This window comes from Balaenoptera musculus, chromosome 17 (genome assembly GCF_009873245.2).
Source record: "Balaenoptera musculus isolate JJ_BM4_2016_0621 chromosome 17, mBalMus1.pri.v3, whole genome shotgun sequence".
NCBI classification, from domain to species: Eukaryota; Metazoa; Chordata; class Mammalia; order Artiodactyla; family Balaenopteridae; genus Balaenoptera; species Balaenoptera musculus.
The window spans coordinates 36836989-36862672 of NC_045801.1; the positions used below are offsets into that span (position 1 = coordinate 36836989).

Here is a 25684-nt window from a genome sequence, read left to right on the forward strand (position 1 = left end):
GATTTGAAAGGGATTCATTGAAATGATATGAATAAAAGAACATGTAAGGTATTTCACTATACAATTGTAAGGTATCATTTGATCTGAGACAATATAGTATAGTGATTAGGAGTGCAGTTTCTAGAGTCAGACTGCCTGGTTTTGAATCCTAGCCTTATCATTGATCAGTTCTAATATCTCAGGGAAACCACTTCACTTCCCAAAACCTCATTTTTTTTTTTCAGGAAAATGGAAATAGTAATAGAACTCACATCACAGGGTAGAATTAAATATAGTATGTGAGGAATAATACATGTCATACAGTAAATGTTAGTTATTATCTTTTTAATATTGTAGCAGTAATTGGCCTTCTTTATAATAAAAATACTAATATCAATTATATCCTTCATTTCTCATTCTTATAAAGGAATCAAATGAAACTAGGTAATCTGAAGAAAGTTATGACAGGAGAAACAATCTCATGGAAAACTTTCATGTAGTTTAATATCAAGTACTTAAAATGAACAGTGGCAAATTCATTAACAAAGGATTGATAAAAATTTTTACATTTTAAATGGCAAAAAACAAGGTTAAAAGACAAATTGGGAAAACATAAAGTGTATGATATGTTATAAAAATAAATCATAAATACTCTTAACAAAAAAATAGGGCAAAGGGCATCAACAGGCAATTCTCAAAAGAAATACAAATGATTAAAAGCATTAAAAGGTGTTCAACCTCACTAGTAACCAAAGACATGCAGACTGGCAAAGAAGAAAATATCCAGTGTTGGTTGAGGGTATGAGGAAGAGGCCTGCAAATTCATGCGTTATTGGAGAAAGTGTAAAATGGTGCTTTGTTTCTGAAGGGCAGTTTGACAACTTTTATTGTTTAAAATGTTCATTCTTTTTAATCCGGCAGATAGACTTCTAAACATTTATTCTAAAGGAGAGAATTTTTAAAAAGCAGAAAGATGTTTGTATACAGCATTGTTTATAATAGTAAAAATTTTAAATGACTTAAATTTCAGGTATTGGTTAAATCATCTATGGTACATTCCTTTACTAGAATATTATTCACCTGTTGAACTGATAATGTAGTTTATTCTTTAATCATTCAACAAATATTTGAGTGTATAAGACCATTCAGGGCTTCTCTGGTGGCACAGTGCTTAAGAATCCACCTGCCAATGCAGGGGACACTGGTTCAAGCCCTGGTCCGGGAAGATCCCACATGCTGTGGAGCAACTAAGCCCGTGTGCCACAACTACTGAGCCTGCGCTCTAGAGCCCGAGAGCCACAACTACTGAGCCCACGTGCCACAACTACTGAAGCTCGCGTGCCTAGAGCCCGTGCTCCGCAACAAGAGAAGCCACCGCAATGAAAAGCCCGCGCACAGCAAGGAAGAGTAGCCCCCGCTCGCTGCAACTGGAGAAAGCCCGTGCGCAGCAATGAAGACCCAACACAGCCAAAAATAAAATTAAATAAATAAAATTTTTTAAAAAGACCATTCATCCAGTGAAAATGATGTTGTAATTTATGCATTCCATCATCCAACAAATATTTAAGTATATACTCTGTGTTCTGCAGTAGGCATACTTGGTGAATGATACAAAGACCCTGCCCTTATATTCCTGTTCTTTCTTTATTCAGAGAAATGTTTTCATGATATTTTTCATGAAAAAGCAGATTTTAAAAGAGCTTGTATAGTGTGATTCCATTTATATGAAATTTAGGTAATAAAAAATCAACATCCAAGTTATAGATTATATCTAAGCATTTGTCTACTGAGAAGTTTGGATGGATGTTCATGAAAATGTTTGTAGTGGTTTTTCTTGGAAGCCAGAATTTGGGGGTGATGATTACATTCTACTTTGTAATTTCTCTCATTTATTTTTTAATATTTTTATATTAGTATGAAAGAAATTAAAGATCATAACAATAGAATATGTCATATTCATGACATTGACTTGATGAAACCTTGTGGTGTGGTGCTTACCACAAAATATTTTTTCATATAATGTTATGACTTCTGAACTGTAAGATTATGTTAATATAGTGTTACCCCTTTTTTGGAATAATTTAATTTAATATAATTACAGGATGGAATCAAACAATATCCAAGTACTTCAGGATCTGCTATCAAAACAGCCACTTTAATCAGTGACCCAGGTTTAGGCCTGCAAGCATACGGCCGACAGGTAAGCAGGAAAGATATCACTTCTTCTGTAGAGCACTGGATAGCAGAATGCAATAACTGAGTCATTTTATAGTAGTAAAGTTGTGTTTGTTTGAAAATGAGGCTAAAATTATATCACCAAGAGAGATTGGAAGAGAATTTTCTTAGCCTTCAGAGAACATTAAAATTTCAGCTGATCCTGGACAACATAATCAGGGGAAATGATTTCTTGATACATATGAAGAAGATTTTAGTGGCAGAAGTTGAAATAACTATCTTATTGGAAAAGAGATAATGATATAGAATAAGAGAATATATATAGGTTGATATCTTCTTGGGTCAAGAAAAGAAAGCATGTCACATTCTAGTTTCAGTTTTTTAAATCTTTAAAGTGGTCATAAAATTGACTAATACATCATCATCAACTAATACATGTAGAGTTTTTTTTTATGGCTGTGTTGGGTCTTCGTTTCTGTGCGAGGGCTTTCTCTAGTTGTGGCAAGCGGGGGCCACTCCTCATCGCGGTGCGTGGGCCCCTCACTATCGTGGCCTCTCTTGTTGCGGAGCACAGGCTCCAGACGCGCAGGCTCAGTAATTGTGGCTCATGGGCCCAGTTGCTCCGCGGCATGTGGGATCTTCCCAGGCCAGGGCTCGAACCCGTGTCCCCTGCATTGGCAGGCAGATTCTCAACCACTGCGCCACCAGGGAAGCCCACATGTAGAGTTTTTATGTTTATACTTACATGTATAACATACATTAATATTATGTCCCAGTAATTTCATAAGTTTATGTCCATTTTTAAAGACTGGTATTGAAATTGTTTGTATCATAGGATAATACTAGCTTAAGAAACAATCTTTTTGATACTTGAGAATGTCAAATGTGTTCGGCTACCCAGCTAAGATAACCAATAGACTACAAAGCTATTATTAAGAGAAATGTCCAATTTTGTGGAACCATATATTGAAAAAGACATGTCTAAAAGTGTGTGATACCTAATAATGCCATTTGGAAGTACATTTATTAGCAAACAACTAGCATTAAGTTTCAGAAACACTGTGTAAAAATAAAGGGAGGAGATGTGGAATTAGAGATACTAGGCTTCTAATTTTTACTCTGTCACTTACAAGTCAGTATTACTTTGAAGCCTAAAAAAAAATCACTTCTCCTTTGAGCCTGTTTCCTTATCTGTTAAAGAGAAAGAGAGAGAAAGGAATGATGATGATGATGATGATGATGATGATGATGATGATGATGGTGATATCCTGTCATATATCTCAAGACTTTTGTAAGAAACTAAAAAGCTTTTGGAAACCAAAAGCATTTTATAAATATAAATTATTATTATTATTATTGCTATTAAGGTACACATGTTGAATTACTCTAGTAATTGGTAAAATAATAATACACTATGATTTTGCAAGTGTGGCTGCTCTGTATATGCATCTGTTTCAGGTAGATTTTGCACACTGAAGAATGGTAATTGATCCAAAAGCATAACTACCCCCCCCCAAAAAAACTTGGATCTTTCCTAAGCACCTAAATTCATAGTCAAATTGAATGTATAAATGTGACTGAATAGCTGTCAAGAAAGCTATAAAACTTTTTCAACATTGATTCACTGAGAAATAGTACACGAAAACACTCACATCCCTGCCCCACCAACCTAGGGCCAGGGAGTTTAAAAATTTACATCAAGGGCCTAGACAGCCCCAAGACCACAGCAGCCCCACAGCCAGCTGTAAGACCTAACCCACCAACTGGTAGACCAGCACCATCCTGGGATGCCCTGGGTCATAGCCCCACCAATCAGCAAGCCTACATTAGCTCCAAAACCAGTCTCATGACCCAGTCCTGCCAACTGGTGGACCAAGACCAAGACTTCCCTGACCTTGCAGCCAGCTGTGCCAGGACCTAGCCCCCCTACCAGTGGCTGACAGCCCCTACACAAGGCAGGTCCTGGCAACCAACCAGACGGGGCCAGCCACACCTACCAGCACACCTGTAGCAGTCAGCCTGCCACAACGGAAGGACCCAGGCAGTCCACAGAGAGAGCATCCCTAAATCATATAGGTCTGGTGACCAGACAGGAGTGCACTTCTGACCCCATAGTATGTTTCCTACATAAGACCACTTCTCTAATATCAGGAAACATAACCAACCTACAAAATGCATAGAAATAAAACTGAATAGGCAAAATGAGGTGACAAAGAAATATGTTCCAAACAGAGGAATAAGATAAAACTCCAGAAGAAGAACTAGTGGAGATAAGCAATCTACTCAATAAAGAGTTTAAGATAATGATCATGAAGATGCTCAAAGAACTTGGGAGAAGAATGGATGAACAGAGTTAGAAGTTTTTAACAGAGTTAGAAAATATAAAGATGAACCAAACAGAGCTGAAGAATGCAATAACTGAAATTAAAAATACTCTAGAAGAAATCAACAAAATGATACAGAGGAACAGATCAGTGAACTGAAAGACAGAATAGTGGAAATCACTGAAGTGGAAAAGAAAAAAGAAAAAAAATGTGTTAATGAGGACAGTTTAAGAAACTTCTGGGACAACATCAACCACACTAACATTCACATTATAGGGGTCCCAGAAGGAGAAGAAAGAGAGAGAAAGGGGTGGAGAACTTATTTGAACACATAATAGCTGAAAATTTCCCAACCTGGGAAAGGAAACAGACATCCAGGTCTGGGAAGCACAGAGAGTCCCAAACAGGATCAAATCAAAGAGGACTGTAACAAGACACATTCTATTTAAAATGGCAAAAATTAGGCCTTTCCCACCTTCTGAGATGGCTTGCGCTCTGTCTGTGGAATGTGTTTCTCCCAAGGCCACTCTCACCTTCTGAGATGGCCCACATTCTGTCTGTGGAGTGTGTTTCTCTCTAAATAAACCCACTTCTTACCTAAAATAAAATAAAATAAAATAAAATAAAATGGCAAAAATTAAACATAAAAAGAGACTATTAAAAGCATCAAGGAAAAAGCAACAAGTTATGTACAAGTGAACTCGCATTAGGCTATCAGCTGACTTTTCAGCAGCAACTCTACAGGCCAGATGGGAATGGCATGATATATTTAAAGTGATGAAAGGGAAAACCTACAACCTACCCAACAAGGCTTTCATTCAGATTTGAAGGAGATATCAAAAGTTTTACAGAAAAGCAAAAGTTAAAAGAGTTTAGCACCACGAAACCAACCTTACGAGAAATGTTAAAGGGACTCCTCTACATGGAAAAGAAAAGGCCACAGCTAGAAATGTGAAAATTACAAAAGGAAAAATACCATTGTTAAAGGCAAATATATAGTAAAGGTAGTGTATTAACCACTTATAAAGCTAGTAGGAAAGTTAAAAAATAAAAGTCATAAAATCATCTATAGCCACAATATGTAGTTAAGGGATACAAAAAACAAAATGATGTAAAATATGGAGTCATAACTAGTAAATTTGGAGGGAGCAGTAAAAAATGAAGGGTCATTAAAATGCATTTGATCTTAAGAGATCAGCAACATAAGATAAACATATATAGAGAGAGATTGCTATATATAAACTTCATGGTAACCACAAACCAAAAATCTATAACAGGTACACACTCAAAGAGAAAAAGAAATATAAACATAACATTAAGGTAGTCATAAAATAAAAAGGGAAGAGAACAAAAGAAGAAAGGAAAGAAAATTAACTACAAAACAACCCCAAAACAAATAATACAATGGCAATAAAAACATACCAATCAAAAATTACTTTTGATTGGGAGATCAAGATGGCAGAGTAGGAGGATGCTGAACTCAGGTCCCCCACGAACACATCAAAAATACATCTACTTGTGAGAACAAACTAGATTTGCAGAAAGACAGTTCTACAACCAAGGCTGTAAGAAAAGATCTACAGAGTCAGGTAGGAAGTGAGGGGAAGCTATCAGGTCAGGACCTGCACCCCTAGAAGGAGACACAGAAGAGGAGGGGGATATCATGGGCTCAGAGATCCTCCCTGGGGAGTAAGGGGTTCAACGTACATATTGGGAACCCCAGCTCTGAGACCCAACATCAGGAAGACAAGTCCCCTTAGCTGGTTTGAAAACCAGCAGGACTTACTGGAGGGCTGTAAGAAACCTAGACTCCACTCATGCTTGCTTACTCACAAAACAAGGTGGAGGAAGCAGATTGAAACTACCCAGGGCTCTGGCCAGTTTCCCATGGCCATCCCAGCACATGCCCCAGCCTGCACTAGGAACCTGCTCTGGCCCCTCTTTGTTTGGTGCTCTTTCCCTCTAAGGTGAAGGTGCCATTGTCAGGAGGGAGGAGAGTGCACACTTAGAGGGAAAGGAACCAGCTCAGACCTGATCCTCAGTGCTTCTGCTCCAGCAACTTTGGACCCACCCCCACCCCTGATAGGGTGGTGATGGACACTGAGCATAGGAGAGGCCCTTGCTTATACCTGGTGCTGGCTGCAGTCCACAAAGGTGATAACTGCCACAGCAACCTGGGGGAAGACGTGACCTGTGCTCACTTCATATCCAGCTCTCCCACCAAACCACTGGGCACATGATGACTGCAGAGGGACACTCCCATAAAAGGACACACCTTCAAGACCAGGATAGGTAAACTGTTTCACCTAATTTCATAGAGATATAAAAAAGTTAAAATGAGAAGACAGAGGAATTTGTCTCAAATGAAAGAACAAGAAAAAACTCTGAAAAAAAAATGAAACAGATAAATAATTTACCACCTAGAGAGTTTATAGCATTAGTAATAAGAATGTTCACTGAACTTGTGAAAATAATGGAAAACACAGTGAACATTTTAACAAGGGACTAGAAAATGTAAAAAAGGACCAGTCAGAGCTGAAGAATACAGTGCCTAAAATGAAAAACACACTAGAAGTGATTAACAGGAGACTATGTGATACAAAAGAATGCATAAGTGACCTGGAAGAGAGAAAAATGAAAATCACCCAATAAGAACAAGAAAAAGAAAACCACAATTTTTAAATGAGGACAGTTTAAGGGACCTCTAAGACAACATCAAGTGTACTAACATTCACATTATATGGGTCCCAAAACGAGAAGAGAGGGATTGAAAATGTGTTTCATGAAATTATGGCTCAAAATTTCCCAAACCTGAAGAATGAAATAGATATACAGATATAGGAAACACAGAGGGTCCCAAACAAGATGAACCCCAAGAGACCCACACCAAGACATCATAATTAAATTGGCAAAAGTTAACGATAAGGAGAAAATTTTAAAGGCAGCAAGAGAAAAAAACGTCACATACAACCCCATAAGGCAATCAACTAATTTTTCTGCAGGAAGTTTGCTGGCCAAAAGGGAAATACATGATATATTTAAAGTGCTGAAAGGGAAACACCTACAACCTGGGATAATCTGCCCGGAAAGTTTATCATTCAGAACTGAAGGAGAGATAAAGAACTTACCAAACAAACAAAAACTGAAAGAGTTTCTCAATACGAAACTGGCCCTAAAAGGAGTGTTTAAGGGTCTTCTCTAAGAGGAAATAAAAGGCTACAACAAGAAGAGTTTATAGAAAAGGAAAAATCCCACTAATAAAGTCAAATATATAGTAATGGCTGTGGATCAACCACCTAAATAAGCTAGTATGAAGACAAAACTTGTAAAATCACCTATAACTAAATAAACGGGATAATCATGAAGATGTTAAATATGAAATCAAAAACACAAAACGTGGGGGAGAGGAGTAAAAAATGTAGAGCTTTTAGAATATGTTTGAACTTAAATGACTATCAGTTTAAAACAAATAGATATAGTTTTACATCAACATATATGAACCCCATTAAAACCACAAATCAAAAACCCACAATTGATACACAGAAATTGGAGAGAAAGGAACACAAGCATACCACTAAAGAAAATCATCAAACCACAAGAGAATAAACTAAAAGAAGAAGAAATGAAAAGATAAGAACTACAGAAACAATCAGAAAACAAGTAACAAAATAAGTACATACTTATCAATAATCACTTTAAATGTCAATGGACTAGATACTCCAATGAAAAGTCATAGGGTGGCTGATTGGATTCAAAAAAATCCAGCTACATGTTGCTTACAAGAGGTTCATATCAGAGCTCAAGACACACAGATTGAAAGTGAGGGTATGGAAAAAGAAATTTCATGCAAATGGAAATGACAAATTTCCAGTAACAATACTCAGACAAAATAAACTTTAAAATAAAGACTATAACAAAAGAAAGAGCATTATATAATGATAAAAGAATCAATACAAGAAGAGAACAGTATATGCGTTAACATATATGCACCCAATACAGGAGCACCTAAATATATAAAGCAAATATTAACAGACCTAAAGGGAGAAATTGACAATAATATAATAATAGTAGGAGTAGTCCACTTACATCAATGGACGGATCATCCAGAAAGAAAATCAGTATGGCATAAGTGGTCTTAAATAACACAATAGACCAGTTGGACTTAATAGATATCTACAGGACATTACATCCTAAAACAGTAGAATACACATTCTTTTTGAGCACACATGGAACATTCTCAAGGATAGATCACACGTTAGGCCACAAAACAAGTCTCAACAAATTTAAGAGGATAGAAATTATATCAAGCATTTTCTCCAACAAATGTTATGAAACGAGACTAAACAACAATCTACTAAACAACAATCTACTAAAAAACCAATGGGTCAATGAAGAAATCAAAGAGGAAACTAGAAAATACCTCCAGATAAATGAAAATGGAAATGCAACACTCAAAACTGTATGGGATGCAAAGACACATTAATCAAAACAGCGTGGTATTGGCACAAAAACAGACATATGGATGGATGGAACAGAATAGAGAGCTCAGAAATAAACCCACACACCTATGGTCAATTAATCTTTGACAAAGGAGGCAAGGATATACAATGGGAAAAAGACAGTCTCTTCAGCAGGTGCTGTTGGGAAAGTTGGACAGTCACATGTGAACCAATGAAGTTAGAACACACCCTCACACCATACACAAAAATAAAGTCAAAATGGCTTAAAGACTTAAACACAAGAAACCATAAAACTCCTAGAAGAGATCATAGGCAAAACATTCTCTGACATAAATCATAGCAATGTTTTCTTAGGTCAGTCTCCCAAGACAATAGAAATAAAAGCAAAAATAAACAAATTGGAGTGAATCAAACTGACAAGCTTTTGTATGGCAAAGGAAACCACAAACAAAAGGAAAAGACAACCTATGGAATGGGAGAAAATATTTGCAAATGATGCAACCAACAAAGGCTTAACTTCTAAAATATACAAACAGCTCATACAACTCAACAACAAAAAAACAAACAACCCAATTGAAAAATGGGCAGAAAACCTAAACAGACATTTCTCCAAAGAAGACATACAGATGGCCAACAGGCACATGAAAAGATGCTCAACATCTCTAATTATTAGAGAAATGCAAATCAAAACTGCAATGAGGTACCACCTCGCACGAGTCAGAATGGCCATCATTTAAAAAAATCTACAAATAACAAATGCTGGAGAGGGTGTGGAGAAAAGGGAACCCTCCTACACTGTTGGGGGGAATGTAAATTGGTACAACCACTATGGAAAACAGTATGGGGTTTCCTCAAAAAACTAAAAATAGAGTTGCCATGTGATCCAGCAATCCCACCTCTGGGCATATATGCAGACAATAATTCAAAAAGATACATGCACCTCTATGTTCATAGCAGTACTATTTACAATAGCCAATACCTGGAAACAACCTAAATGTCCATCAACAGTTGAGTAAAGAAGATGTGGTACATATATACAATGTAATACTACTCAGCCATAAAAAAGAATGAAATAATGCTATTTGCAGCAACATGGATAGACCTAGAGATTATGATACTAAGTGAAGTAAGTCAGAAGAAGAAAGACAAATACCATATGATATCACTTATGTGTGGAATCTAAAATATGACACAAATGAACTTATCTACAAAAGAGAAACAGACTCACAGACATAGAGAACAGACTTGTGGTTGCCAAGGAAGGGGGGGTGGGGGAGGAATGGAGTGGAAGTTTGGGGCTAGCAAATGCAAACTAGTATATATAGAATGGATAAGCAATAAGGTCCTACTGTATAGCACAGGGAACTATGTTCAATATCTTGTAATAAGCCATATTGGAAAACAATATTTAAAAGATTGTATGTATGTGTGTATATGTATAATATATATATATAACTGAATCACTTTGCTGTACAGCAGAAATTAACACAGCATTGTAAATCAGCTATACTTCAATTTTTAAAAACTATACGGGATGCAGCAAAAGCAATTCTAAGAGGGAAGTTTATAGCCATATAGGCCTTCCTCAAGAAAGAAGAAAAATCTCGAATAAACAACCTAACCTATCATGTAACAGAATTAGATAAAGAAGAACAAATGAAGCCCAAAGTCACAGAAGGAAGGAAATAATAAAGATCAGAGAGGAAATAAATAAGATAGAGACCAAAAAAGTAAATAAAAGATCAATGAAACCAAATGCTGGTTTTTGAAAAGATAAACAAAATTGATAAACCTTTAGCAAGACTCACCAAGAAAAAATGAGAAAGGGCTCGTATCAATAAAATCAGAAATGAAAAAGGAGAAGTTACATTGGCACCATAGAAATACAAAGGAGTATAAGAGATTACTACAAACAATTATATGTCATTAAAATGGACAACCCACATGAAATGGACAAATTCCTAGAAATGTACAATCTCTCAAGACCGAATCAGAAAGAAATAGGAAATATGAATAGGCCAATTAACAGTAAAGAAGTTGATTCAGTAATCAAACAGTTCCAGGACCAAATGGGACCTAATGAAACTTAAAAGCTTTTGCACAGCAAAGGAAACCATAAACAAGACCAAAAGACAACCCTCAGAATGGGAGAAAATATTTGCAAATGAAGCAACTGACAAAGGATTAATCTCCAAGATTTACAAGCAGCTCATGCAGCTCAATAACAAAAAAACAAACAACCCAATCCAAAAATGGGCAGAAGACCTAAATCGACATTTCTACAAAGAAGATATACAGATTGCCAACAAACACATGAAAGAATGCTCAACATCATTAATCATTAGAGAAATGCAAATCAAAACTACAATGAGATATCATCTCACACCAGTCAGAATGGCCATCATCAAAAAATCTAGAAACAATAAATGCTGGAGAGGGTGTGGAGAAAAGGGAACCCTCTTGCACTGTTGGTGGGAATGTAAATTGATACAGCCACTATGGAGAACAGTATGGAGGTTCCTTAAAAAACTAAAAATAGAACTACCATATGACCCAGCGATCCCACTACTGGGCATATACCCTGAGAAAACCATAATTCAAAAAGAGTCATGTACCAAGATGTTCATTGCAGCTCTATTTACAATAGCCAGGACATGGAAGCAACCTAAGTGTCCATCATCGGATGAACGGATAAAGAAGATGTGGCACATATATACAATGGAATATTACTCAGCCATAAAAAGAAAGGAAATGGAGTTATTTGTAGTGAGGTAGATGGAGTTAGAGTCTGTCATACAGAGTGAAGTAAGTCAGAAAGAGAAAAACAAATACAGTATGCTAACACATATATATGGAATCTAAGGGAAAAAAAAAAGGTCATGAAGAACCTAGTGGCAAGATGAGAATAAAGACACAGACCTACTAGAGAATGGACTTGAGGATATGAGGGGGAAGGGTAAGATGTGACAAAGAGAGAGAGTGGCATGGACATATATACACTACCAAATGTAAAATAGATAGCTAGTGGGAAGCAACCGCATAGCACAGGGAGATCAGCTCTGTGCTTTGTGACCACCTAGAGGTGTGGGATAGGGAGGGCGGGAGGGAGGGAGATGCAAGAGGGAAGAGATATGGGAACACATGTATATGTATAACTGATTCACTTTGTTATAAAGCAGAAAGTAACACACCATTGTAAAGCAATTATACTCCAATAAAGATGTTAAAAAAAAAAAAAGTTCCAGGACCAGATGGTTTCACATTTAAATTCTATCAAACATTTAGAGAACAGTTAACACCTATCCTTCTCAAACCATTTCAAAAAATTGCAGAGGAAGGAATGCTTCCCAACTCAATCTATGAGGCCAGCATCACCCTGATACCAAAACTGGACAAAGATATCACACATGAAAATATTACAGGCCAATATTACTGATGAGCATAGCTGTGAAAATCCTCAACAAAATATTAGGAAACCAAATTCAACAATACATTAAAAGGATCTTACACCATGATCATGTGGCATTTACCGCACTGATACAAGGATGGTTCAGTATTTGCAAATCAATCCATGTGATACACCATATTAACAAACTGAAGAGTAAAAATCATATAATCATCTCAATACATGAAGAAAAAGCTTTTAACAAAATTCACATTTACGATAAAAGTACTCAACAAAGTGGGTATAAAGGAACATATCTCAACATAATAAGGCTATATATAACAGGTGCACAGCTAATATCATACTCAGTGTTGGAAAGCTAAAAGCATTTCCTCTGAGATCAGGACAAAGTCAAATATACCCACTCTGGTCACTTTTATTCAATATAGTATTGGAAGTCCTAGCCACAACAATTAGGCAAGAAAAAGAACTAAATAGAATCCAAATTGGGAAGGAAGAAGTAAAACTGTCACTGTTTATAGATGGCATGATACTATATGTAGAAAATCCTATAAACACCACCAAATAACTACTAGAACTCATCAGTGAATTCAGTAAAGTTACAGGATACAAAATTAATCTATAGAAATCTGTTGCATTTCTGCACAATAACAACAAACTACCAGAAAGAGAAATGAAAACCTATTCACAGTCACATTCAAAAGAATAAAATATCTCGGAATAAATCTAACAAAGGAGATAAAAGATCAGTACTCAGAAAACTACAAGGTACCTGTGAAAGTAATTGAAGATGACACAAACAGATGGAAAGATATACTGTGCTCATGGATTGAAAGAATTAATATTGTTAAAATGACCACATACCCAGGCAATCTACAGATTCAGTGCAATGCTTCTCAAAATACCAATGGCATTCATCACAGAAATAGAACAAATAATTCTAAAATTTGTGAGAAACACAGAAGACCTCGAATAGCCAAAACACTTTTAAGAAAGAACAAAAACAGGAGATATCACACATCCCTCATTTCAAACTATACTGCAAAGCTACAGTTTTCAAAACAGTATGGTACTGGCACAAAATCAGACACGTATATTAATGGAACCAAATAAAGAGCCCAGAAATGATTCCACACTGATATGGGCAATTAATCTATAACAAAGGAGGCAAAAATATGTAATGTGGAAAAGACAGCCTCTTCAGCAAATTGTGCTGGGACTTCCCTGGTGGTCCAGTGGGTAAGACTCTGCTCCCAATGCAGGGGGCCCACGTTCAATCCCTCTTTGGGGAACTAGATCCCTCATGCATGCCACAACTAAGAGTTCGCATGCCACAACTAAGAGTTTGCATGCTGCAACTAAGACCCGGTGCAGCCTAAATCAATAAATAAATAAATATTTTTTTTAAATGTTGTTGGGAAAACTGAACAGCTACATGCAAAAGAATCGAACTGGACCACTTTCTCACACCATATACATAAATAATCTCAAAATAGATTAAAGGCTTAAATATAAGACCTGAAACCATAAAACTTCTAGAAGAAAACATAAGCAGTACATTCTTTGACATCTGTCTTAGTAAAATTTTTGCAGTCAAATGCTCTACCACTGAGGTCTACCCCCTGTCTTAGTAAAATTTTTGGATATGTCTCCTTAGGCAAAGGAAACAAAAGCAAAAATAAACAAATGGCAGTACATCAAACTAAAAAGCTTTTCCACAGTGAGGGAAACTATCAACAAAACAAAAACGTCACCCACTGAATTGGAGAAGATATGTGCAAACAATATATCCAAAGGGTTAATATCCAAACTATACAAAGAACTCATACAACTCTATATTGAAAAAGCAAAAAACCCAAGTAAAAAATGGGACAGAGGGGGCTTCCCTGGTGGTGCTATGGTTGAGAATCTGCCTGCCAGTGCAGGGCACACGGGTTCGAGCCCTGGTCTGGGAAGATCCCACATGCCGTGGAGCAACTGGGCCTGTGAGCCACAATTGCTGAGCCTGCGCGTCTGGAGCCTGTGCTCCGCAACAAGAGAGGCCGCGATAGTGAGAGGCCCGTGCACCGCGATGAAGAGTGGCCCCCACTTGCCGCAACTAGAGAAAGCCCTCGCACAGAAACGAAGACCCAACACAGCCATAGATAAATAAATAAATTTAAAAAAAAATGGGACAGAGGTCCTGAATAGACATTTTTTCAAAGAACACATACAGGTGGCCAACAGGCACATGAAAAGATGCTCAACATCACTAACCATTGGAAAATGCAAATCTAAGTCACAATGAGGGACCTTCAATATGGCAGAGGAGTTAGACGTGGAGATCACCTTCCTTCCCACAAATACATCAAAAATACATCTACATGTGGAACAACTCCTACATAACACCTACTGAACGCTGGCAGAAGACCACAGACTTCCCAAAAGGCAAGAAACTCCCCAGGTACCTGGGTAGGGCAAAAGAGAAAAGGAAAAACACAGAGAAAAGAATAAGGACAGGACCTGCTCCTCTGGGAGGGAGCTGTGAAGGAGGAAAAGTTTCCACACAGTAGGAAGCCCCTTCACTGGCAGACAGGGATGGGTGGAGGGACAGCTTCAGAGCCACGAGGAGAGTGCAGCAACAGGGGTGCAGAGGGCAAAGCGGAGAGATTCCCGCACAGAGGATTGGTGCCAATCAGCACTCACCAGCCTGAGAGGCTTGTCTGCTCACTTGCTGGGGCACGTGGGGGCTGGGAGCTGAGGCTCGGGCTTCAGAGGTCAGACCCCAGAGAGAGGACTGGGGTTGACTGTGTGAACACTGCCTGAAGGGGGCTAGTGCACCACAGCTAGCCGGGAGGGAGTACAGGAAAAAGGCTGGAACTGCTTCAGGGGCAAGGGACCATTGTTTCGGAGTGCGTGAAGAGAGGGGATTCAGAGCACTGCCTAAACAATCTCCAGAGACGGGCATGAGCCACGGCTATCAGCACAGACCAGAGACGGGCATGAAACACTAAGGCTGCTACTGCAGCCACCAAGAAGCCTGTGTGCAAGCGCAGGTCACTATCCACACCACCCCTCCCAGGAACCTGTGGAGCCCGCCACTGCCAGTGTCCCGTGATCCAGGGACAACTTCCCTGGGACAACACATGGCATGCCTCAGGCTGTTGCAGCATCACACCGGCCTCTGCCACCACAGGCTCGCCCCACATTCCGTACCTTCCCTCCCCCCGGCCTGAGTGAGCCAGAGCCCCCTAATCAGCCGGTCCTTTAACCCCGTCCTGTCTGGGTGGGGAATAGACACCCTCAGGCGACCAACACGCAGAGCCGGGGCCAACTCTAAAGGTGAACCCCAGGAGCTGTGCGAACAAAGAAGAGAAAGGGAAATCTCTCGCAGCAGCCTCAGGAGCAGCGGATTAAATCTCCACAATCAACTTGATGTACCCTGCATCTGTGGAATACCTGAATGGACAACGAATCATCCCAAAATTGAGGCGGTTGACTTTGGGAGCAACTGTAGACTTGGGGTTTGCTTTCTGCATCTAATTTGTTTCTGGTTTTATGTTTACTTTAGTTTAGTATTTAGAGCTTATTATCATTGGTAGATGTGTTTATTAATTTGGTTGCTCTCTTCCTTTTTTATTTTTATATATATATTTTTTCCTTTTTCTCTTTTTGCGAGTATGTATGTGCATGTTTCTTTGTACGATTTTGTCTATATAGGTTTGCTTTTACCATTTGTCTTACAGGTCTGTCTGTCCTTTTTTTGTTGGTATAGTTTTTAGTGCTTGTTATCATTGGTGGATTTGTTTTTTGGTTTGGTTGTTCTCTTCCTGCTTTTTCTTAATTAATTTTTAATTTTTAATAATTTAAAAAAAATTTTTATTTTAATAACATTGTTTATTTTATTATATTTTTTCGTTTCTTTCTTTCTTTTTTTTTCTCCCTTTACTTCTGAGCCGAGTGGCTGACAGGGTCTTTGTTCTCCAGCCGGGTGTCAGGCCTGAGCCTCTGAAGTGGGAGAGCCGAGTTCAGGATATTGGTCCACCAGAGACCTCCCAGCCCCACATAATATCAAACGGTGAAAGCTTTCACAGAGATCTCCATCTCAATGCTAAGACCCAGCTCCAGTCAACAACTAGCAAGCTATAGTGCTGGACACCCTATGCCAAACAACTAGCAAGACAGGAACACAACCCCACCCATTAGCAGAGAGGCTGCCTAAAATCATAATAAGTTCACAGACACCCCAAAACACACCACCGGACGCGGTCCTGCCCACAAGAAAGACAAGATCCAGCCTCATCCACCAGAACACAGGCACCAGTCCCCTCCACCAGGAAGCCTACAGAGCCCACTGAACCGACCTTACCCCTGGGGGCAGACACCAAAAATAACGGGAACTACGAATCTGCAGCCTGCGAAAAGGAGGCACCAAACACAGTAAGTTAAGCAAAATGAAAAGACAAAGAAATACACAGCAGACAAAGGAGCAGGGTAAAAACCCACCAGACCAAACAAATGAAGAGGATATAGGCAGTCCACCTGAAAAAGAATTCAGAGTAATGATAGTAAAGATGATCCAAAATCTTGGAAATAGAGTGGAGAAAATACAAGAAACATTTAACAAGGACCTAGAAGAACTAAAGAGCAAACAAACAATGATGAACAACACAATAAATGAAATTTAAAATTCTCTAGAAGGAATCAATAGCTGAATAACTGAGACAGAAGAATGAATAAATGACCTGGAAGATAAAATAGTGGAAATAACTACCGCAGAGCAGAATAAAGAAAAAAGAATGAAAAGAATTGAGGACAGCCTCAGAGACCTCTGGGACAACATTAAAGGCACCAACATTCTAATTATAGGGGTCCCAGAAGAAGAAAAAAAAATATTCGAAGAGATTATAGATGAAAACTTCCCTAATATGGAATAGGAAATAGTCAATCAACTCCAGGAAGCACAAAGAATCCCATACAGGATAAATCCAAGGAGAAACAAGCCAAAACACATATTAATCAAACTATCAAAAATTATATACAAAGAAAAAATATTAAAAGGAGCAAGGAAAAAGCAACAAATAACATACAAGGGAATCCCCATAAGGTTAACAGCTGATCTTTCAGCAGAAACTCTGCAAGTCAGAAGGGAGTGGCAGGACATATTTAAAGTGATGAAGGGGAAAAACCTACAACCAAGGTTACTCTACCCACCAAGAATCTCATTCAGATTTGACGGAAAACCAAAACCTTTACAGACAAGGAAAAGCTAAGAGAATTCAGCACCACCAAACCACCTTTACAACAAATGCTAAAGGAACTTCTCTAGGCAGGAAACACAAGAAAAGGATAAGACCTACAATAACAAACCCAAAACAATTTAGAAAATGGTAATAGGAACATACATATCGATAACTACCTTAAATGTAAATGGATTAAATGCTCCAACCAAAAGACATAGACTGCCTGAATGGATACAAAAACAAGACCCGTATATATGCTGTCTACAAGAGACCCACCTCAGACCTAGGGACACATACAGACTGAAAGTGAGGGGATGGAGAAAGATATCCCATGCAAATGGAAATCAAAAGAAAGCAGAGTGGCAATACTCATATCAGACAAAATCGACTTTAAAATAAAGATTATTATAAGAGAAAAGAAGGACACTGCATAATGATCACGGGATCAATCCAAGAAAAAGATATAACAATTGTAAATATTTATGCACCCAACATAGGAGCACCTCAATACATAAGACAAATGCTAACAGCCATAAAAGGGGAAATCGACAGTAACACAATCATAGTAGAGGACTTTAACACCCCACTTTCACCAATGGACAGATCATCCAAAATGAAAATAAATAAGGAAACACAAACTTTAAATGATACATTAAACAAGAGGGGCTTAATTGATATTCATAGGACATTCCATCCAAAAACAACAGAATACACTGTTTTTCCCAAGTGCTCATGGGACATTCTCCAGGATAGATATCTTGGGTCACAAATCAAGCCTTGGTAAATTTAAGAAAATTGAAATCATATCAAGTATCTTTTCCGTCCACAAAGCTATGAGACTAGATATCAATTACAGGAAAAAATCTGTAAAAAAATACAAACACATGGAGGCTAAACTATACACTACTAAATAACCAAGAGATCACTGAAGAAATCAAAGAGGAAATCAAAAAATACCTAGAAACAAATGACAATGAAACCACAACGACCCAAAACCTATGGGATGCAGCAAAAGCAGTTCTAAGAGGGAAGTTTATAGCTATACAATCCTACCTTAAGAAACAAGAAACATTTCAAATAAACAACCTAACCTTACACCTAAAGCGATTAGAGAAAGAAGAACAAAAACCCCCCAAAGTTTGCAGAAGGAAAGAAACCATAAAGGTCATGTCAGAAATAAATGAAAAATGAAGGAAAAAATAGCAAAGATCAATAAAACTAAAAGCTGGTTCTTTGAGAAGATAAACAAAATTGATAAACCATTAGCCAGACTCATCGAGAAAAAAAGGGAGAAGACTCAAATCAATAGAATTAGAAATGAAAAAGAAGTAACAACTGACACTGCAGAAATACAAAGGATCATGAGAGATTACTACAAGCAACTATATGCCAATAAAATGGACAACCTGGAAGAAATGGACAAATTCTTAGAAAGCACAGCCTTCTGAGACTGAACCAGGAAGAAATAGAAAATATAAACAGACCAATCACAAGCACTGAAATTGAAACTGTGATTAAAAATCTTCCAACAAACAAAAACCCAGGACCAGATGGCTTCACAGGCGAATTCTATCAAACATTTACTGAAGCGCTAACACCTCTCCTTCTCAAACTCTTTCAAAATATAGCAGAGGGAGGAATACTCTGAAACTCATTCTATTAGGTCACCATCACCCTGATACCAAAACCAGACAAAGATGTCACAAAGAAAGAAAACTACAGGCCAATATCACTGATGAACATAGATGCAAAAATCCTCAACAAAATACTAGCAAAGAGAATCCAACAGCACATTAAAGGGATCATACACCATGATCGAGCAGGGTTTATCCCAGAAATGCAAGGATTCATCAATATACACAAATCAATCAATGTGATGCACCATATTAGCAAACTGAAGGATGAAAACCATATGATCATCTCAATAGATGCAGAAAAAGCTTTAGAGAAAATTCAGCACCCATTTATGATAAAAAACCATCCAGAAAGTAGGCGTAGAGGGAACTTACCTCAACATAATAAAGGCCATATATGACAAACCAAGAGCCAGCATCATTCTCAATGGTGAATAATTGAAACTATTTCCACTGAGATCAGGAATAAGATAAGGTTGCCCACTTTTGCCACTGTTATTCAACATAGATTTGGAAGTTTTAGCCACAGCAATCAGAGAAGAAAAAGAAATAAAAGGAATACAAATTAGAAAAGAAGAAGTAAAACTGACACTTGTTTGCAGATGACAAGATACTATACATAGAGAATCCTAAAGATGCCATCAGAAAACTACTAGAGCTAATCAATGAATTTGGTAAAGTAGCAGGATACAAAATTAATGCACAGAAATCTCTTGAATTCCTATACACTAATGATGAAAAATCTGAAAGAGAAATTAAGTAAACACTCCCATTTACCATTGCAACAAAAAGAATAAAATACCTAGGAGTAATCCTACGTAAGGAGACAAAGACCTGTATGCAGAAAACTATAAGACATTGATGAAAGAAATTAAAGATGATAGAAACAGATGGAGAGATATACCATGTTCTTGGATTGGAAGAACTAACATTGTGAAGATGACTATACTACCCAAACAATCTACAGATTCAATGCAATCCTTATCAAACTACCAATGGCATTTTTCACAGAACTAGAACAAAAAAGTTCACAATTTGTATGGAAACACAAAAGTCCCCGAATAGCCAAAGCAATCTTGAGAAAGAAAAACGGAGCTGGAGGAATCAGGCTCCTTGACTTCAGACTTTACTACAAAGCTACAGTAATCAAGACAGTATGGTACTGGCACAAAAACAGAAATATAGATCAATGGAACAGGATGGAAAGCCCAGAGATAAACCCAAGCACATATGGTCACCTTATCTTTGATGAAGGAAGCAAGAATATACAATGGAGAAAAGACAGCTTCTTCAGTAAGTGGTACTGGGAACACTGGACACCTAAGTGTAAAAGAATATTAGAACACTCCCTAACACCATACACAAAAATAAACTCAAAATGGATTGAAGACCTAAATGTAGGGCCAGACACTATAAAACTCTTAGAGGAAAACATAGGCAGAACACTCTATGATATAAATCACACCAAGATCCTTTTTGACCCACCTCCTAGAGAAATGGAAATAAAACCAAAAATAAACAAGTGGGACCTAATGAAACTTAAAAGCTTTTGCACAGCAAAGGAAACCATGAACAAGATGAAAAGACAACCCTCAGAATGGGAGAAAACATTTGCAAACCAAGCAACTGACAAAGGATTAATCTCCAAAATATACAAGCAGCTCACGCAGCTCAATATCAAAAAAAAAAAACCAACCCAATCCAAAAATGGGCAGAAGGCCTAAATCAACATTTCTCCAAAGAAGATATACAGATTGCCAACAAACACATGACAGGATGCTCAACATCACTAATCATTAGAGAAATGCAAATCAGAACTACAATGAGATATCACCTCACATCAGGCAGAATGGCCATCATCAAAAAATCTACAAACAATAAATGCTGGAGAAGGTGTGGAGAAAAGGGAACCCTCTTGCACTGTTGGTGGGAATGTAAATTGATACAGCCACTATGGAGAACAGTATGGAGTTTCCTTAAAAAACTAAAAATAGAACTACCATACAACGCAGCAATCCCAGTACTGGGCATATACCCTGAGAAAACCATAATTCAAAAAGAGTCATGTACCACAATGTTCATTGCAGCACTATTTACAATAGCCAGGACGTGGAAACAACCTAAGTGTCCATCGACAAATAAATGGATAAAGAAGATGTGGCACATATATACAATGGAATATTGCTCAGCCATAAAACGAAACGAAATTGAGTTATTTGCAGTGAGTTGGATGGACCGAGAGACTGTCATACAGAGGGAAGTAAGTCAGAATGAGAAATACAAATACCATATGTTAACACATATATATGGATTCTAAAAAAAAAAAGAAAAGAAAAAAAATGGTTCTGAAGAACCTAGGGTCAGGACAGGAATAAAGACGCAGAAATAGAGAATGGACTTGAGGACATGGAGAGGGGGAAGGGTAAGCTGGGACGAAGTGAGAGAGTGGCATGGACATATATACACTACCAAATGTAAAATAGTTAGCTAGTGGGAAGCAGCTGCATAGCACAGGGATATTAGCTAGGTGCTTTGTGTCCCCCTAGAGGGGTGGGATAGGGAGGGTGGGAGGGAGACGCAAGTGGGAGGAGATATGGGGATATATGTATACATATAGCTGATTCACTTTGTTATACAGCAGAAACTAACACACCATTGTAAAGCAATTATACTCCAATAAAGATGTTAAAAAATAAGTAAATAAAAATAAAAATAAAACAAAACAAGAAACAACAAATAAGTTTTGGCAATGATGTGGAGAAAATGTAACACTTGTACACTGTTGGTGGGAATGTAAATTGGTGTAACCACTATGGAAAACAGTACAGAGAGTCCTCAAAAACTTAAAACTAGAACTACCATAAGATCCAGCAGTTCCACTACTGAGTATTTGTGAAGAAAACAAAAACACTGATTCTAAAAGATACATTCACCCCTATGTTCATTGCAAGACTATTTACAGTAGCCAAGATATGGAAGCAACCTAAGTGCCAATCAATATATGAATGGATAAAGAAGAAGTGGTACACACACACACACACACACACACACACACACACACACACACACACCGGAATATTACTCAGCCATAAAAAAGAATGAAATCCTGCCATTTGTGATAACATGATGGACCTATAGGGTATTATGCTAAGTGAAATAAGTCAGAGATAGACAAATGAACAAACGGAACCAAACAGAAACCGAGTCTTAGACACAGATAACAAACAGGTGCCAGAGGGGAGGGTATTGGTAGGAGGAGAGAAATACGTAAGTGGTAGTGAGAGGTACAAACTTTCAGTTACAAAATAAATGAGTCAGAGGTATGAAATGTATAGTGTGGGAATATAGTCAATAATTATGTAATATCTTTATTGTGACAGACGACAACTAGACTTATCATGGTGATCATTTTTAACGTATAGAAATATCGAATCACTGTGTTGTGCACCAGGAACTAGCGTGGTGTTGTAGGTCAATTATACTTCCAAAACAAACAAACTCATAGAAAAAGAGATCAGATTTGTGGCTACCAGAGGTGGAGAGTGGAGGGAGGGTGAATTAGATGAACGTAATCTAAAGTACAAATTTTCAGTTATAAGATAAATAAGTACTAAGTAGGTAATGTACAACATGATAAAAATAATGAACACTGCTGTATGTTACAAATGAAAGCTGTTAAGAGAGTAAATCCTAAGACTTCTCATCATAAGGAAAAAATTCTTTTTTCTATTTCTTTAATGTTATGTCTATGTGAGATGATAGGTGTTTTCCAAACCTCTTGTGATCATTTCATGATGTGTGTAAGTCAAATCATTATTGTTGTACACCTTTAACTTAAACAGTGCTATATGTCAATTACATCTCAATAAAACTAGAAGAAAAATTAAATTATTAAAAATTTAGGTCAAGGCTATAGAAAAATCCCTTTACTTCATCATAAATGTATCTACATAAATGTAGATCCATAATAATTTTTGGTACCCAGTTAAAAGTTTAAATCAGTAAGTTCTGTTTGTGAAAATTCATATAAATTTTTGAAATGTGCATGTTACTTTATATGTGTTCTTCTAGAGTAAACGGTTTAAATGAGGGAGCTGATACTATCTTACCTTCAGTTTATTTCCTGGGGCAAATATTTCCAAAATTAATTTTGAAAATTGTTTTTTTAGCCAACCTGGTGCTACTCAAAGTACATAGAAGCCTTAGAACAGGAAAGGATTCTTCTTAAAATTCAAGAAGAACTAGAAACAAAGTTGTTTGCAGGTAATTTTTGCTTTTTGCTTACAGGGTTGCTTTGTTATCTTCTATTACAGATTAATATTAACGGACTTTGTTAATGATTACTTCACTGTTTCCCTTATTTCTCTTATTTTTGTGCAGCCACACCATCTTTTACAAATTTCAAGTCTACTGCTTCCGCTATGTCTTTGAAAAAGACCATATCTTCCCACAACATCCAGAGTGAGTTTCATGTGATAGTCTGTCTTCAGTTCTTTCTTCCTTATTGTTAGAACTCTACCTCTCACCTGGCCATCTGGAGAGGGTAGGAAGGGATGAGGACTGATTCCTTCCCAACTGCTCTGACCCCCAAGTTAGGAGAATTTCAGAGTGTGTGTGTGTTCCGTCTGTCTCTGTTTTTTTCTCCTCTGCTGAGGAGGAAAGACTATGACATATACCCAACACTACATTATACTTCCAGAGTGACAGCACTCATGGAAGTGTATACGCTGCTGCTGATAGGTACAAGATAAGTCATAGACTGAATTGATCAGTCCCATCCATGTCCCTCTGACTCACACACTAATGCACATGCACACCTGCACAGTGCACACATAAAACACACACACATACACTTACACTGTCCAGTAGCAAATTGATGGCTAGGAGCACCTTGCCTCCCTTCTGAATGGCACAGTCTCCTGAATAGGAAGACCCCTGGGGAATGATAATTTATTCCTTCTGTCTACTCCTTATCTAGTCTTCTCTTCCACAAAGAACATTTATGGAAGAGTGGGCTCAGTATCCCAAGGTTTCCCAAGCTGAATTTGTCTAAGTTCCACTTTCCCAAGATGGGAATATAAGAAGGAACTGAAAATAAAGAACTGAAAATCAAGCTGGGGTCCTTCTCTCATACAGATACTGATGTGATTATACAGTTTTGATACTAGCATTAGAGTTTAACAATGCCCTTACAAAGTAGTATACTAGTATAATGTAATGTGTGTAACCCATTGACCTAATACTTAAAGAACCCAGTAAAAGCCCCTTTTCTCTTATCTTCCGTCTTGTAGCTTAGATTTTTGTTTCTGAAAATCCTTAGTTTTCTGGTTCTTGGGAGGGTTTGACGAGCAGGCCTTTATGCTCTTAGCCTGCTCATCTCTTTTCTCTTCTGATTTATCCTACCCACTGTGCCCTCTGTCAGTTCCCCCACCCCTTAGACCAACCTCACAGTCCCTCCAACATTTAGGGTGTGCTGACACATTTGTTAACTTTTTTGATCCTTCTTACAACTCTGTACGTTTCTGTTTTTGTTGGTTGGGATTTAAATTTTCTCTAGCAGCTTATGTTTCAATCATTTCTTCTTCTTCTTCTTTTTTTTTTTTTTTGCAGGAATTCTTTAAACCAAATTTAACTAACATGGAAGCTCAAGTGAGTTTTTGACGGTCTGCTTTAGAGCAAGCCTATCATCTAAATAAAGTTTAGCTTGTTTTACTTCCACAGTTTGAAAACGAAGTCTCTTCTGTACACACGACATACAAGACTATAAAAAAATTTTTAACTTATTTAGGATAAAATGACTTCTATCTAGGTTAGAAGAATCAAAATGTTTTGCTTATCGCCCACGTTAAGGAACTATGTTTTGCTCCTCAAGTAGTCTTTCAACAAATATTCCTTGAGCACTCACTATACGGTTGACCCTTGCACGACACAGGTTTGAACTGCACAGATCCACTTATACGCAGATATTTTTCAATAGTAAACATTACATTACTACAAGATCTGTGGTTGGTTGAATCCACAGATGCAGAACTGCACATACAGAGGAACTGTGGATACAGGGGCCTACTATAAGTTATACACAGATTTTCAACTTTGTGAAGGGTTCAGTACCCCTACCCTCAGTGTTGTTCAAGGGTTAGCTGTACTTGGTTAGCAGATATATTCGGCAAGTGGTTAGGGGACTAATATTCCTAGCAATAAATTGACCCAAAACATAGAGGGAAGAGCCTTCCCCACCTTATCCCTATCCCTATCCCACTCTAAAGAAACCGTGTATTAAAGCAGTGGTTCTCAGACTTTAGTGTGCATAAGACTCACCGTAACATTTGCTAGCAATGCCGATTCCTGGGCTCACTCTCTGAGAGTCTGATTCAGTAGTTCTTGAGCAGAACCCAGGAATCTCCCTCTTTAATGGACATCCTAGTTGTCTTTGTGATACGGGCATTCCACAGACCACTCTTTGAGATAAACTGTTAGGGTAGCA

The 25684-nt window shown here is 37.7% G+C and overlaps 1 protein-coding gene across 1 annotated transcript in view; it reads left to right on the forward strand.

The window, feature by feature from the left end:
- The window catches only part of RGS22 (regulator of G protein signaling 22), a 196896-nt gene extending 172014 nt beyond the window's left edge, over window positions 1-24882 (forward strand). The window contains exons 24-27 of the mRNA XM_036830350.1: window positions 2081-2179; window positions 23370-23463; window positions 23581-23661; window positions 24811-24882. Of these exons, the coding sequence (XP_036686245.1) occupies window positions 2081-2179; window positions 23370-23463; window positions 23581-23661; window positions 24811-24821 (285 nt within the window). The 3' untranslated portion in view covers window positions 24822-24882. The remainder of the gene's footprint in view (window positions 1-2080; window positions 2180-23369; window positions 23464-23580; window positions 23662-24810) is intronic.
- Window positions 24883-25684: the final 802 nt, after the last annotated feature.